Source organism: Macrotis lagotis, chromosome 4, assembly GCF_037893015.1.
Source record: "Macrotis lagotis isolate mMagLag1 chromosome 4, bilby.v1.9.chrom.fasta, whole genome shotgun sequence".
Taxonomy (NCBI): Eukaryota; Metazoa; Chordata; class Mammalia; order Peramelemorphia; family Peramelidae; genus Macrotis; species Macrotis lagotis.
In genome coordinates this window covers 157,292,397-157,306,451 of record NC_133661.1, presented here as the reverse complement: position 1 = coordinate 157,306,451, position 14,055 = coordinate 157,292,397, and the positions used below count along the sequence as shown (strand labels likewise).

The window sequence follows — 14,055 nt, the reverse complement described above, 5'->3', positions numbered from 1 at the left end:
TGACTCCAGGGCCTCTTTTCCCTCCAGTCAAACTTCACCCATTTCTTCCTCATCCCATCATCCCATGCAGTAAAGTGTATAAAGTATTGATATTGGATACAAACACCTCTGTCTTTCACTTAGCAGCTCTGCAGCTCACTTCCCAGGGCCTTCATTAAGGGAGGAGGTTGGACCAGTCTGGTCAAATTCATCATAGAATTCGCCAACTTTAGTTACTCTGTCAGCCTTGCCCTCCTCCATCTGCATACCTGCCTCACATGGGTGTTCTTTTTTTTTTTTAAAGGTTTTTGCAAGGCAAATAGGGTTAAGTGGCTTGCCCAAGGCCACACAGCTAGGTAATTATTAAGTGTATGAGGCCAGATTTGAACTCAGGTACTCCTGACTCCAGGGCTGGTGCTCTATCCACTGCGCCACCTAGCCACCCCTGAATAAATACTTTCAACATTCTAATAGAGGAGAAACTATACAGACAAGATAAATAGAAGATATATAGGATAATCAATAAAGGGGAAGGTTCTGCCACCTATCCACCCCCACAAGGGTGTTCTTGATAATCAAGTGAGACAGTACCTACAAAGCACTTTGCAAACTTTAAAGAGTATACATTTTTTAAAAAAAGAATATACAGTGTTATTATTGATGATGATGATGATGATGATGATGATGATGAGTGAGGGTATCTGGGTGCCTTTTTCCAACTTCCTCTCAAATGAAATTTTACCTAAGCCTTAAATTATCTGAAATGCCATCTCTATGAAATCTTCACTGATCCCTCAGAGGCAGGATGGAAAGTTTTGCCCTTGGAATAAGGAGACTTGTTCAAATGTTGCCTCACATATCTGAGTAGATAGTAAACTTTCAGTCTTTGTTTTCTTGTCTGCAAAATGGAGATGATGCTGATGCTATCTACTACATAGGATAGCTGTAAAGAAAGGACTTGATAGGGGCAGTTAGGTGACGCAGCAAATAGAGTACCTGCCCTGGAGTCTGGAGTACAGTACCTGAGTTCAAGCCCAACCTCAGATACTTAATAGCTGAGTGACCTTGGGCAAGTCACTAACTGAATTGCCTTGTAAAAATAAAATAAAGGATTTGACAAACCATTGAGCCTTCTATAAATGTGTTATTACATCCCCAGTTAATGATGATGAAGATACTTTGGTGCTTTCCTGTGTACTTATGTACTATAATTATTTGGGCATGTGACATCTTCTCCTACTAGATCTAGCCTTGTTTAACTTCTTATTCCCCAAAACCTAGCCTAGGAGTAATTTACTAAATATTTTTCAAATAGATATGAGAAACTAGGATCAGCTGGTTAGGAGGGAGAAGAAAAACTCTTGATTGTGCTGGTATTTCTATAAGACCTAGCAGAGAATTTCAGAAGATAACTAAATTCTTATATTGTACAGCAGAGATAAAAATTCTAGAAATTTCACTTATCTGGCACTTAGCCTCAAACCTCTAAGTGACAATGGCCACTGAAATCACTGTTTCTAGGTCTTGTTTGTACTTTTCTCTGTGGTGAAGCCCTTAACTCTGAACCTTTTTGCTATTTATCCATACATATTTCTAACTAGCATAGTTATCAGTTTCCTGGACCTTGGAAGATTAGTAGTTGCAAATTAGAGGGGAGGAGGAGTCTGCAAAATTCAAGTACACCAAAAAAGCTGTGAGAGGTGGTTACTTTTGAATGTAGAGGAAGAGACAAAAAAGGAAAAAACGGACACTAGAACTAACAAAATAGAGCAATTTGTATTCATTTAGTCTTCAAGCAAAAGTTTTTCTTTAAGAAAATGGGGGGGGCAGCTAGGTGGCACAAGTGGATAGAGCCACCGGCCCTAGAGTCAAGAGTACCTGAGTTCAAATCTGACCTCAGACACTTAATAATTACCTAGTTGTGTGGCCTTGGGCAAGCCACTTACCCCTGTTTGCCTTGCAAAAGCCTAAAAAAAAAGCATTACTACCAAGTGGGGTTAGTTTTGATTATCTGGAAAATCGCTATTTTAGGAATAGCTTCCTTCCTAGCCATGTGAGGTAAATGAGGTGTTAGATATTGTTATCCTTGTTACCTGCACAACCCTCTTATCCCTGTTAACTCTACATCCCTCTAATGGGAATGGGACAGATAGAGAAGTGTGAAAATGAATATATGTATTGGTTCATGTGACCAAAGATCTAGAATTGAAAGACATTGCAGAGGCCATCTAGTCTAACTTCTTCCTTATAGTTGAGGAAATTCATGCAGATTTCTGCCAACATCCTCTGACAATCTGCCTTTGAGTTCCTGGCTCCCATTTATTTGTTAAGGAGGCATTATGATGAAATGGAGGATCCCCAGTTCTAGTTAACATCAGGATTCTTGGGGGTCTAGTGCTGGTTTAGTCACTAACTCTGTGTAACTTAAGGCAGAAAATGTTATTGCCTAGCATTTCTATATCAGTTTATGGTTCACAAAGCACTTTTGTATCCCTTATTTCATTTGAGCCCCACTAGATCTCGGTGAAGGAGACAGACATCTCATTTTACAGATGAGAAACTGAGTCTCAGATGAAGTGACTTACTCAAGGCTATTTAATAAAAATGCCCTTTTGTCTAGTCCAGTGCTCTCAATTTTTATGGACCTCGGTTTCTTCATCTGTGAAAATAGCAATAGGTAACATTTAGGTTCTTTTAGGTTAGTAAAATCATTTTACATTCTGTATCACTACCTCAATCCTTGAAACTAGTACTCTAGGTCTAGGTATTCCTATTTTAACAAATGAAACTGAGAGGTTAAATGACTTGCCCATGGTCCACTTGTCAGTGGTGGGATTTGAACCCATCTCTGTGTTTCAAGTCTAGCATCTCTTCTACCACATCACATTGTCTTTCCAAAACAAAGAGATTGGATTAGATGAACTTGATATGTTGGGGATAATAAGAGGACCAAATAAGAGATAGGTTCAATACTTGGGATGGAAGGGATGATAAAGTATCAAACTCATCATTTGTTGTTTTTTTTTTTGACCAAGGAAAATTATCTTTGTTTTGTAAATAACAGAAGAAAAGGGCAAATGGGGAGAATGAAAAAAGGCTAATTAGAGTGCTGGTGAGACCACTTAAATGAACTATTTCCCAGGGTGGTGAAAGAATGGACAGCTATGATTGCTGAGCTAAATTTAATATAAAAGATCATGGAGAATAGAAAAGGAACCATACAACTGGAGATGTAGATTATGTCCCAATTAAAAAAAAAAAAAAGAATAGAATAGAGAAATATCTCAGGCTAATATGCTTCACTCTCATCCTGGCAAAGAACATGTTATTAAAGAGATGATTAATGGACTTAAATGAAGATGTGATCCTCAAGAACCAGAATAATTTCATAAGAATAGGTCATGCCAGACTAATTTTCTTTTCTTTTTTTTTTGTTTGGACATTAATGTCAAACTGATCAGGGGGGATGCTATAAACATAACTAGATTTTAGCAAAAGAATTGACAAAATCTCTCATATTCCTCCTATGGAAAAGATAGGAAAATGGACAAGACAGTAGTTTAGTCATTCATTAGGTATCAGATAGGTAGATGGATTGGGGATGGGTTCTAGTTCCAAAGATTAGTCATTAAGAATTCCTTATCACCTTGGAAGGAGAATTTGCTAAGAGGAACCTGTGGAATCTGGGCTTGGCCATGTTTTTTTTTTCCATTCACTTTTCAGAATAGGGGGATATTTATAAATGACTTGGATAAATGAATGAATGAAAAAGCATAAGCATGTGGAACATCATCAAAAATCAAGACAATTGTTGCTCAGACGAAACTAATTATCTTAACTGAGGGAGAGGGCACACAATCATGAGCTAGGAGTAATGAATTCAGGTCAGAGAGCCAGAGTTTGAAGTCTGGTCTTGTCAGAGCCAGGCTTCTTTCCACTATACCTCAGTGTCTCAAAATCTCCATCTTACTTACCATTGCTTCTTTTTAGGGAAGCAAAGTAATGTTGGGTTGAGTATCAAGCGGCTTGAGTTAGCTTAATGTTGGAGAAAATGACCTCACAATTAGAGCTACCCCAGAGTACAACAGGTTTTCTCCAAAGGGCCTAGGTTCCCCTTTTGGAGAAGTCTTCAACTGACAACTGGCTGTGTTTCATGAGAAGATTCTTTTTAAAGTGTGGATTTAAGTAAATGACCTTTCAGGTTTTCAATTGTGAGTCTGTAATTTAGTGGTTTCTTAAGTTCTTTCATTTTAAACAGCATATTACTTCATATTTACCTTTCCATAAATATATGCCTTGTCTTCCCAGCTAAGATGTAATCTCTTATATTCTATTTTTTTGTATTTGTAATAGCATAATAGACCCCTGGTGTTACTAACACTCAACAAGACTTCTTAATATCTGACAAACAGCTTTGAAAGAATTAAAGACTCTCACTAAAGTGTAATGTTCAATCACTCTTTCAGAAGACTAATAATGATGAAACAGGAAGTTCACCTCCTGATAGAGAAGTGAAGACCTCAGAGTGAAGAATGAAATACATATTTTTTGGATATACCCAATGCAAAAATTTGCTTGACTATGCATATTTGTAATGAAAGCTTTTTAAAAAATATTTTTTTAAGTTTTCAATAGGATTAGAGGAGGTGAGCAGTAGAAAAGAGGCTAGGAAGATTATTTTGTTGATTAAAAATATATTTTATATATATAAAATATAATTTTTGGAAATAACAGCTAACATGTATGCAACTCTTAAACTTTAAAAAGTTCTTGAAATATATAATTTCATGGTCTAATAATAAATAGTAGCTAGCATTTATATAGAGCTTTATTGTTTGTAAAGCACTTTACAAATATCTCATTGAATCCTCACAACAATCCTATGAGGTAGGTACTATTATCTCTGTTTTACAGATGAGGAAACTGAAGCAGAAAAGTTAAATAACTTGCTTAGGATCACGTAGCTAGTAAGTATCTGAGGTAAAATTTGAACTCAGATCTTCCTAATTCTATTTCCAATGCTTGGAGGGTAACTCAGTAGGAAATCAGTCTGTTACTCACTCAGATCACATTTCTCCTGTTTCCTGATGTTCAAGCTTATCTTTTCCCCATTTGGTTGGTTTCGTCTTAGTTATATTAGAAATAAAACTACTCTCTGTCTTTGATCTTACCAAGGAATAACAGGCACAGAGATAGAGACATTTAGTGGGGCCATTTCACCTGTGTGACCTTGGACAAGTTACAATTTACTAATTTTTCTGGGTTTCAGTTTTCTTTTATATAAAATGAAGGAGGTAGACCAGATGCCTTTAAATTCGTTCTAGATATAAAATCATATGATCCTAATAGAATTTTTAAAATTTCTGCCTAATCTAGATTCAAGATTTATTTTATTTCTATAATAAATTTTAATGATACATTGAAAAATATCATGGTCATTTTTTGATTATGCGTCTCCTTCCTCCACCCTCCCTCATACAAATGAAACCTGCCCTTGAACAAAGAAAAAGAACCAGGCAAAACCAACCAACTTGAGATGTAATCTGACAAGACAAACTGCATTCCATACATGGAATTCCCCTGTCAACCTCTGCCTTAAGGAAAAAATGTTCTTCCTCATATCTTTTCTAGAAAAAAGATGGATCATAATAGTTACTCAACTTTCAGTTTTGCTTACATTATTTCATTTCCTGTGGATGTTGTTCTTCTAGTCCTGCTTACTTCACCCTGCTTCCATGATCTAAATCTTCTCATTTATAGTCTTAGTTTCCCAAGGTACATTATTCCACCACCACATTCATATACAGTGATTTAGTCAACTATTCCCTAAATCTGGTCACCCTTTTTTTTTTATCAACTTTGAATGCTTTTATTTTTGCTGTGTTTTACACAAAACATACTGTTATGAATATTTTTAGTTTTGTGTGTGTGTGTGTGTGTGTGTGTGTGTGTGTGTGTAGAGAATGCCCTCACTTGATCTTCATAGCAGCCCTCAGAAGTGAGTCATGAAGTTATAGATTATCATCTCTATTTTGAAAGATGAGAAAGTTGAAATCCAAAACCACACAATGAATCAGTAGCAGTATCAGAATTCAATTCTTTTCCTCTCAGGCTAGCACCACTATGTTGGACACTTAAGTTGTACAGCAAAAAAAAAAAAAAAGCCCCCCCTTAAAAAAAATTTTAAAGGAATTTTGCATCTCTTAAATGTCCCATATCTTTTTGTGTCTTTTGCACTTTTGAGGGGGGTGTGGAGGGTGTGGAGGAGGCAGATCTAGCATTCCTTTGATGTGAAAAGCTCCTAGAGTATAATTCCCTTCCAGTTCAGCAACTCATAGGAAATGTACAGTTTTGAAGTTTCCTTAGGGCACATAGAGGGTAAGTAACTTACAAGATGGATCAGGGACGGGGCTTGACCCCAGGGCTCCCTTTTTCTACTGCTTAGGTCTGGCCACCATACTTTGCTGCCTATGAAAGGCAACTAATGTGGAAGGGGAGGCAAGAAAGAGAATGATGATGATTTAACCTAATTGCTTTCATTTCTCTCCAGGCATCCCACAGGCAAAGCTGAAGATGGGTCCCGAACCTCTCCTTTCCATCTTGACCTATGGTTCTACTTGACATTACAGAACTGGATTCTGGATTTTGGCCGCCCCATTGCCATGGTAAGTAGGAGACTATGAAGAAGAGAATTGTTGTCATCAATGTCAGAAAAAAGAGACATTACATATAATTCCCCATTGAATTGTCTCATTTTCCTTCTTGGCATGGTAAGTGAACAGTTGTGTTGAAGGAGAATGCAAGGGTGTATATGGATGAGTATGCATGTCTGTGGTCATATGATTGAAGTTAGATGGTGATGCCATTAACAGTAATAGCAAGGAGAGGAGGAGGAGGAAGAGATTGCATATGTAGTTGGATGGGTGTGGGGGATGATGACCTCAGTTCTGATGAGTGAGAACTGTACTTTTAGAGGATTAAAATTTGAGGTGCAGTGAGGAAAACCTTCACCATAGGTTGACTAGGGATTTCCCCCAAACCAGGTCTTCTTAACCTTTTTTTTGGTGTCATGGACCCTGGTAACAATCTGCTGAAACCTTTGTTCTCCTTCTCAGAATAACTCATAAACAAAATACATATGATTTTTATGAAAGAAACTAATTTTATTGAAATAGAGTTAACAAACTTAAAGGAAAAACAAGGCAAATCCAGGGATCCAAGGGTAAGAGTCCTTGCCTAAATCTTAGTTGCCCTTGCTGTCCTGGGGGGGGGGCAGGCAATACACAGTTTGTTTGAGGAGAACATTGACACTTACCAAGCAGGTGTTACCTGCTAGGGTGGCTGAATGGTGCAGAGATGGGATAATACTAAACAATTTTCTTGTTCTTCTCTGGGCAGCAGAACCAGCAAATAAATCTCTGTGTCCCCAAGCAGGTCAGGGCTTTAAATTGTGCCCACTTGTATGTCACCAGCCAGCAGAGACTTTGGGGTTTCCCTAACATGTGTTGTTTTATTCATCACAAAATACATGTGCCATGGAAAACTTCAAAACTTGTCTTTATAAATTGTGTTATCTGAGAGGAGTCCTGGAATAGCACCCCAAGACCTGAGGTCTTTGCAGAGCACTCCACTTGGAGTCAACTGCCATGGAGCCTGAATTCAATGAAAATGTAATTGGGACATGTCTAATAAAATAATGAAAAATACAGTACAACTTAGACAATTTTAACTTGTGGTTTTTCTAAGTGAATGTTCAGCACAACTTCCATTGCTGTTTGAGTTTGACATTTCTGCTCTAGACTGTTCTCTAAGACTCTTAGGTTGCAACTGAAGTACCATTGATATAGGGAGTTCCCTCACATACCTTCTTCCTATTTCCTTCTTCCTAATATTGAAAAAGTGTTTTCTACTCTGTTCATAGCATTCTGAGCCCCCATTGCCTGCCTTGCCTTCCCCTGCTCCAATCTAAGCTTTCAGTTATGCTAGGCTCTAGTTTGTTCTGTCTACCACTGACTGTTGGTGTGTCCTCAGCCAGGTCACTCTCTGAGATGCAATAGACATTCAGCAAGTATTTTTTTCCTTTTTTTTTATATTTTTTATTTATTCGTTTTTCCAACAACATAGAATAGTTTTCACCATTGATTGGGGGGCAGGGCAGGGATTTGAGTTTTGTATTTTTCTATCTCTTTCCCTTCTCTTCCCCTCCCCCTGACAGAAAGCAACCTAATATAGGCTCCTCATGTATAATTAAGCTAAACATAAATTTATATTAACCTTGTTGTGAAAAAAATCAAATTCAAATGGAAGAAAAAATTAGAGAGAAAAAAAGATATAATTTCATTTCAAATCATTTCACTCAGCTTCAGTTCATGTAAGTCCATTAAGCACCTGCTATATGCCAAGCCCTTTGATGGGTCTTCAGGATCTAAGTATTAAAGAGATACAACTTACTTCCCATTGAGAGAAACAGTTTGTACACAGATAAGAAAAATGAAAAAATATGTGTAAAGTAGTGTTGTAGTAGGGGGTAGGGCACTAATAGAATGGAGAGTCTAGAAAAGACTCATGAAAAAGCTGAACCTTATAGGAAGTTAAAGAGTATAAGAGATAAGTTGAGGAAGGCTTGCATTCCAGGCATAGGGCCAGCCTGTGCCAAAGCAGAGAGACAGGAGATGAAATATCACATACAGGGAACCCAAGTCAATCACTATAGATAGATAAAATTCCTACCAACCTTACAAGATTGTTGTGTTTTTTTTTAAATTACTGATATCTTTTGTCTTTATATAGCCTAAATTCCTCCCTATCCCTTTTCCTCCCCCTTTCAAAGAACTATCCCATATAACAAAGAATTTTTTTTTACAGAAAGAAAAAGAGGGGTAGGAGCAGCTAGGTGGAGCAGTGGATAAAGCACCAGCTCTGGAATCAGGAGTACCCGAGTTCAAATCTGGCCTCAGACACTTAATAATTACCTAGCTGTATGGCCTTGGGCAAGCCACTTAACCCCATTGCCTTGTAAAAACTAAAAAAAAATAAAAATAAAAATAAAATTTAAAAAAAGGAAAAAAGAGAAAAAAATCAGCAAAATTGATAAGATTCACCCCAAAAATAACAATATATGAAATGTTCCTTGCCAGAGGAATTGGAACTGAAAATTACCTTTGCAAAGGAGTGGGGTCTTTCCAAATTTTTTTTGTGTCAACCTGTGTTCTTTATAATTTTGCAACATTCACCTTTCTTTTTTTTTTAGGTTTTTTTTTTTTTGTAAGGCAAATGGGGTTAAGTGGCTTGCCCAAAGCCACACAGCTAGGTAATCATTAAGAGTCTGAGGCCAGATTTGAACTCAGGTACTCTTGATTCCAGGGCCAGTGCTCTATCACACTGCGCCACCTAGCCTCCCCTACTTTTCTTTTAACAAATTTGTTCATTTTTCTAATACCTGCAAAGATAGTTTTCAGCATTCTTGTTTTTATAAAATTTTGAGTTGCACATTTTTCTCCTTCCTTTCCTTCTTCCCCCCCTCCCCTTCACAGCAAGTAATCTGATATAGGTTATACATGTATAACTATGCTAAACATATTCCATATTAGTCATGTTGTTAAAGAAAACTGAGAACAAAAGGGAGAAACCATGAAGGGGAAAAAAATATACAGCATAAAACAAATTTTAAAAATTGAAAATAGTAGGGCTCTTGTCTGCATTCAGACGCCATAATCCCAGATGGTATTTTTTATCACAAATCTTTTAGAACTGTCTTTGATCATTGTATTGCTGAGAAGAGTTAAATCTGTTATAGTCGTTTATCACATGATTGTTTCTGTTAATGTGTACAATGTTCTGGTTCGGTATACTTCATTCAGTATCAGTTCATATAAGTCTTTGTAGGTTTTTCTGAAGTTTAGCTGCTCATGATTTCTTACTAATAAATAGTTCTCTATCACATTCATATTTCAGCCATTCCCCAATTGTTGAGGCTCTCCTCAATTTCCATTTCTTTGCCACCATGAAAAGAGTTGCTATAAATTTTTTTATACATGAGTTTCTTCTCCCTTTTTCTGATCTCTTTGGGATACAGACCTAGTAGTGGTATTGGTAGACCAAAGAGTATGCACAGTTTTAGTTCCACATTGCTCTCCAGAATAGTTGTCTCAGTTTACAACAATGCATTAGTGTTCCAGTTTTCCCATATTCCTCCAACATTCATCATTTTCTTTTTTTTGTCATGTCTGATAGATGTGAAGTGGTACTTAAGGTTGTTTTAATTTACATTTCTTTAATCAGTAATTGTTTAGAGCATTATTTCATGTTACTACACTTCTGAAAACTTCCCATCAATTTTATGCATGGGGGAATGACTCTTATTCTTTTAAATTTGACTCAGTTTTCTATATATTTTAGAAATGTGTCCTTTAACTTTCACTTTTTTTTATAAAAATAATACATTTTATTGATATCTTTTATTTTTACATTTCTCACTCTCTATGTCCTCTTTCTCTATTTAACAAAGACTGAACTTTTTAAGAAAAAGAAAAAGCAGAGAAATAAAATCAGTAAAATCAAATTTTCTCCCTTCTTCCCTCATATATGAAGTTCCACACCTGTGAACCCCTTTCCTCTGAAAAGGAACAGGGGTAGGTGCCATCTCCTAGCTTTTTGGGGGGCAAACTTGTTCTTTAGAATTTTGTAGCATTTTCCCCATATTTCTTTTTGGTGGAAGTTTTTTACATTTACTCATATTGTACATTGTAGTCATTTTGTAAATATGTTGTCACTTTGTATATTGTTCATATAGTCATTTTGTATATTGTGTTCATGAGTTCTCTGTTTCTTCTACTCCTCATGCATGCAACTTGTCCCATCCTTTATTGTATCCATTATATTCACAGTTTCTTAAGCACTCCAATGTACCATGATCTTCACTTACCACATTTGCTTAGCCATTCCTCAACATTTGGGCATATCCATTGTTTCTGTTTCTTTGATAGCATACAAAATTCAAGTTATATGTATAAGCAGTTGGAAAGTCAGCAGCAGCTCTTTTTACTCGTGATCTTCTCCACCAAGACCACCCTACAAACAGTAACATGATTCACTGAAGCGCAGATTGAGTTTGAGAAGATGAATCAGAATTCCTGGACTGACATTTATGAACTTCTGGACAAGGCACAGACTTTCTAACATCAACTTCCTCATTCATTAAAAGAGGATTCATCCTACCTTCATGGGGTTATTGTTGTACTTTATAAAATCTAATGTGACACTAAAATGGGATTCAGTAATAACTTAAGTATTTTTATTTGTTTCCTGCTCATCCAGCTAGGGAGGAGGGAGTTGGCCTGGAAAAGAGAAGCATTAATGAGAAATTTGACAAGCTTCCTGTATCCTATTGCTTGACTTAACAGAGAAAACTCAGCAGCCTCATGGGCATCTCTTTTCTTCCCTGCAGATAATTTTCCCTCTAGAATGGTTTCCTCTAAACAAGCCCAGCGTGGGAGACTACTTTCATATGGCTTACAATGTCATCACACCATTTCTCTTACTCAAGGTAAAAAATCTAGAGATAAAGGTCAGTTTCCCCTCGAAACAGCCCTCAGGTTCCTCCCTCAGCTGTTCATCCCTCCACTGTAAGCACAGTAGCATTATGGATACTTGGAAGGAAGGGGGAACTCCCTAGTGTCTGCTGCCTGAAAAGTGCCCTAGCATTGTAGGCAGAGTTCTGGTGGAGGATTCTGCTGGGTCCTGATTTTTGGTTCTGTCACTGATGCTGTGTAATATTAGGGAAGGTGCTTCACCATTCTGATCTTCATTTTGTTCAGCTTTCAAATATATTTGATGGTCTGTCTAGTTCAAGGAATGTTGATGAGGATCTAACAAGGTAATGGGTGTGTAAGCACTTTGAAAAGCTAAAAATGTTATTCAGAGACAATGAGATTATTATTCTTATGTGGAGAGAGAAGACACATAGCAAACAAGACATAAAAACGAGAGACTTGTTCTTTAACTCAGTCTATTTATTATTTTGCATAATATACCAGGAAGTCTAAAATACACCCAGCTTCTAAGAAGCAAGTCAGTTTTTTGTTTGCATAAATTACTTGTCTTTTGGTGTAGAGAAGTACTAAGGGAATGTAATGAAGGAAACAGGTCTGAATGGTTTGAATAAGAGAGATTTTAAAATATTTTCCCAAACAATGGCCCTCTGGAGCCCTAGATTTGTACCAAGGGAACTGTGGTTTGAATTCCAACTTTACTCCTTAACACCCAGGTGTATCATATTACTTCTTGAATCCCCATCTTTCTACAAAATGAGAGGGTCAGACTAGCTGATCTCTAAGGTCCTTTTCAGCTTTATGCAATCCTAGAATCTCAAGTTGGAAGATGATGTGATTTTGTTCTGAATACTATACTATTAGCATAAGATAAGAAAAAGTATTAACTTGTTTTGGCCACCCTGTCACACTTATTAGTAAGTTAATAAACATTTAAGTGGGTGCTCTAGACTAAGCAACTTCTAAACACTAGGAATACAAAAAAGAGACCAAGACTATTCCTTCCCTCAAGATGTTTACAGTTTAATGTATTTATTTTTATTTTTTATTTATTTAAGGCAATAGGGTTAAGTGACTTGCCCAAGGTCACAGAGCTAGGCAATTATTAAGTGTCTGAGGTCAGATTTGAACTCAGGTATCCCTGACTCTAGGGCTGGTGCTCTATCCACTGTGCCACCTAGCTGCTCCCCAATTTAATGTATTTGTGGCTCTTTAAAAATCCCAAATCTTTTTTACAGCTCTAAAATCCATGCCCCCTCTATCTGAAATTAGTCCTATTTCTGTTTTAGTTAAATAGATTAACTGAAGCCTGGTTTGAATTCTTACCTCCCTGGTAAACAAATAACACTTGAGATCTACTCCCAGGGAGTAGAGGGGAGAGCCAGTGTCAGTAGACCCCCAGGGGAGCAGTAAGAGGAGCTCCTGCATCAGGGCAGTCACTGACCCAAGTCATGAGGCATATTGGGAAGGCTGTCAGCCCAGCAGAGACTGAACTCTGGAGACAGAGTGACCAAAACACCCCAACAGCTCTTGTCCTGCCCCCCCTCCCCCCAGTACAGAGTATATTACTTAAGACATGAAGGTGAGGGAAGGGATAGAATGCTGATATTTAGAACCACAGGTTTGGGGGAGGAAGAAGGGTGTGGCAAATGGTTTAGGAGCCCCCTGCTCAATCATAGGGAGAGAATTCGTGCTGACAACTTCCCCTAAGAAATCAGGCTCAGGGTAGAAGATCTGACCTTTTCTTCCCTCACTCTTTCTAGACAGGGATCAGCAGAGACACGTCTTCTACCCTGTCCCCAGTAGCATAGGGCTCAGCTAGTGTGCGCGTGCGCGTGCACACACACAACACACACACACACACACACACACACACACACATGCACACACTCTCTATACACCAACTTTTGAGTCACATGCCTACTTAAGGGTAAGACATCTTAGTACCTAGGTTCCAAAAGCTGGATGGGAAATGACACAGACACACACTCTTGTCTACCTTAATAATTAGTGAACCACACAAGACAATATAGAATGTCATCAAATTGAATGTAATGAAGGGAAAAAGAATGCTAGGTTGGAGATTGGAGAGGCAGGATTCAAATTCTAGTGGTACTAATAACTACTTGTATGACTTTGGGCAAATCATTTCATTTCTTGCCTCAGTTTCTACATCTCTGAAATGAAGGAGTAGGCTTGCTGATTTGTTTTCTTGTTTGTTTTTTTATTAGATTTTTTTACTCAATTAACTAGTTTTTTTCCTCTCACCCTCCCACTTTGCCCACATTGATAAGGAGAAGAAAGAAAAGTAAAACTTTGTAATGTAACAAATTTTCAAAGTCATGCAAAAAGAGCTCATTGATTTCAAAAGTCCCTTCCAACTCTAAATATTTAATCTCCTAAAGGTCAGAATTTGTAGTGTAAGGAATTTAAGTACTAGGAGACCCAAGAAGGGAGAGTTAAAGTTGGAGCTGCTATCTGGGAAGGTTTCATGGAAGTGGGATTCAAGCTCTCTCCTGAAGATTGT

The 14,055-nt window shown here is 37.5% G+C and overlaps 1 protein-coding gene across 1 annotated transcript in view; it reads left to right on the top strand.

The window, feature by feature from the left end:
• The window catches only part of CLN6 (CLN6 transmembrane ER protein), a 35,708-nt gene that overhangs the window by 11,854 nt on the left and 9,799 nt on the right, over nucleotides 1-14,055 (top strand). Inside the window, exons 2-3 of the mRNA XM_074234487.1 lie at nucleotides 6,530-6,644; nucleotides 11,426-11,524. Of these exons, the coding sequence (XP_074090588.1) occupies nucleotides 6,530-6,644; nucleotides 11,426-11,524 (214 nt within the window). The remainder of the gene's footprint in view (nucleotides 1-6,529; nucleotides 6,645-11,425; nucleotides 11,525-14,055) is intronic.